The following is a 2,815-nucleotide window of genomic DNA, read 5'->3' on the forward strand; positions in this document are numbered from 1 at the left end:
GTTTTTGTTATTTAGTTAGTTTTAGTTAACTATAATAACCCTGCATCAGAGTTTTCTGCTGCTGATGGTTCAAGGATTTTTTTATTATTACTTACAATTCTCACACTGTTTAAGGCTTACTTTTTAGTCTGTTTCTGCCTGCCTTGTCTTGCTGTCGAAGATCATGTGGTTGCCATGTTGACCCTATGAGCCACTGGCAGCAGCTATAGGCCTATTTCAAGGCAGATATTTGACTTTAAAATGTCAAATCATGTCGACAGTTGTGGTTGTTGTGTAGAAGTAGAACTTCTAAATGGAAAGCAGCCCTGGTTRTCACAACACTGGCCTCCTCCTCACTCTCAAGTTGAAATGTTTGCTGCAAAATAGGGCTTTATACACTTTATACTTGAAGTTTTTTTAGGTTATGTTGCAACAAAGCTGATGTTGGAGGCAGCAGCCATATTCTTCAGGAATGTTCTGTTTGTAAAGCAGAGATGTCCAATCCTGCATGTTTTGCTTGTTTCTCTGTTCCAACACACCTGACTCAGCAATTAAATGACCTGTTAAAGTTCTGCAGAWGCCTGTTAATCACCCATTCATTCAAATCAGGTGTGTCGGACTCGGAGCAGAGAAACCTGAACCAGGTCTGGAAGCCAGAATGTTTGGTTTCTGTGCTGCTTTTAAAGGGTTTTGCAGCATCGCCTCTAACTGAACRTTAGGTGGCAGCAGTGAGTCGCTTTTACATGTTTATCACCTTTTTATCCTTGTTTGAGGACAAAGTCCGTTACGCAGCTCTTGTCCATCTGCAGCCTGAGTCTGTGTGACTTCACACACGTCCCACATGACAGGAGGTGTTTAATGTTTGGATGGTTTTGGAAATTATTGGGGGGAAATTGTCGATTTGCTTTATTTTAATAGAGATGGAACACTTGCGCTCCTTTGCGCACAGAACTGCTTAACCTTCTGCTCACCCCCAGACACACACATACACAGTCCGAGGCTGAGTGAATGAGAGAGGAGGGTGGAGCACGTCTGTCAGCTCTCTGCACTTGATGCTGCCTCTTGGAGAGGAGAGGAGAGGAGAGGAGAGGAGAGGAGAGGAGAGGAGAGCTGTGCGCACTGCAGACGGAGAAGTTGGGATGGCTGAATCTTGGACTGAAACGCTCCTGGCTGTAAGCTGATCACAGCTCTGGCACCATGAGTTCTGACAATGAGAGCTTTAACTCCAACAGGTCAGTGGCGGAGCTGGAACTCTTCTTCAGCAACCTGGAGGACATCGACGTCACAGCCGACGGGAGTCCGGTCCTGCGGTTCCTCATCTGCCTGGTTTACTCCGTGGTTTGCGCCGCGGGGCTGGTCGGCAACCTGCTGGTCCTCTTCTTCATCAGGGTCAAGCAGGAGAGGAGGACGTCGCGCGTGAACTTCTTCGTGCTGAACCTGGCCGTGACGGACCTGCAGTTCGTGCTGACGCTGCCCTTCTGGGCCGTGGACACGGCGCTGGACTTCAGCTGGCCGTTTGGAGACGCCATGTGTAAGATCATCCTGTCGGTCACCGTCATGAACATGTACGCCAGCGTCTTCTTCCTCACGGCCATGAGCGTCACGCGCTACTGGTCGCTGGCCACCGCGCTGAAGAGCGGCACCACGCGCAGGTCCTGCTCGGCCAAATGGGCGTGCGCGATCATCTGGACGCTGGCCACTCTGGCCACCGCGCCCACCTCGATTTTCTCCACGGTCAGCAACGTGACGGGAGAAAAGCTGTGTCTGCTCAGGTTCCCGGGTGGCCAGTACTGGCTGGCGCTTTACCACATCCAGAAAATAGTCGTCGGTTTCGTGTTGCCCATGTCCACCGTGTCCATCAGCTACTTCATGCTGCTGCGCTTCATCCGCAARCGGAGCATGAAAACCAGCAACCCCAAGCGGAGATCCAAGGTCACGAAGTCCATCACGGTCATCATGCTGTCCTTCTTCCTCTGCTGGATGCCGAACCACGCCATCACCCTGTGGAGCGTGCTGGTCAAGCTCAACGTCGCCAACTGGGACAGAGCCTATTACATCGTCCACACCTACGTGTTCCCGCTGACCGTGTGCCTGGCGCACACCAACAGCTGCTTGAACCCCATCATCTACTGCCTCATGAGGAAGGAGTTCAGGGACAAACTGCGCGGGATGATCCGCAGAGGATGAGTGGGATTTAAGCAACAACAAAACTTTTAACGAGGCGCGTAAAACAAACCGTAACCAAGGCGCACCGGATGCGCTCTGCGGAAAGAGGAACTCGTTGTCCCAGCTTCTGCCTTCTGTTTGTGACTCTGCCTGTTTCTAAGATGAGATCAGTCCTGCTCGTGTGTTGAATAATAAGTAAAATGACTCCATTTGTGATCCATTCAGTCCGGTGGTCGTGCGTAAAAAGGCGCATCAGTTGATGTTTGCACTTGATCAGGTGTGGTCATACGTTGTCTCCTCATGTGAATGTCTGACTAAAAGTGCAGTATTATTATTATATAAAACGGCTCACGAACTGATCATTCATGTGTGAAAAGTTATTCAACCCAGGAAGACAAATGTAAGAAATAAACATGTAACCATAGCAGAAACACTGTTTGAACTAATAAAATAAAATAAACCCAGGCTGTCAGCTGGGTCAGTCAAAATACTGTTTAGAAGTTTTTAACAAGTGATTAATGAGCAAAATGTTGAGATGAACGACATTATGAAATTAAAGGCCTGGATGCGTACAGCGGGTAAAATAAGTATTGAACACGTCACCATTTTTCTCAGTAAATATATTACTAGAGGTGCTAATGACATGAAATTTTCACCAGATGTCGGTAAC

The 2,815-nt window shown here is 48.5% G+C and overlaps 1 protein-coding gene across 1 annotated transcript; it reads left to right on the forward strand.

The window, feature by feature from the left end:
• The first annotated feature begins 132 nt into the window (after positions 1-132).
• rxfp3.3a1 (relaxin family peptide receptor 3.3a1) lies at positions 133-2,633 on the forward strand. The gene has a single exon (XM_014001543.1). It carries the CDS (start codon positions 1,177-1,179, stop codon positions 2,164-2,166), a length of 990 nt encoding a protein of 329 aa, XP_013856997.1. The 5' UTR covers positions 133-1,176; the 3' UTR covers positions 2,167-2,633.
• Positions 2,634-2,815: the final 182 nt, after the last annotated feature.

The sequence above is a fragment of the Austrofundulus limnaeus genome, unplaced genomic scaffold, assembly GCF_001266775.1.
Source record: "Austrofundulus limnaeus strain Quisiro unplaced genomic scaffold, Austrofundulus_limnaeus-1.0 Scaffold9, whole genome shotgun sequence".
Lineage (NCBI taxonomy): Eukaryota > Metazoa > Chordata > Actinopteri > Cyprinodontiformes > Rivulidae > Austrofundulus > Austrofundulus limnaeus.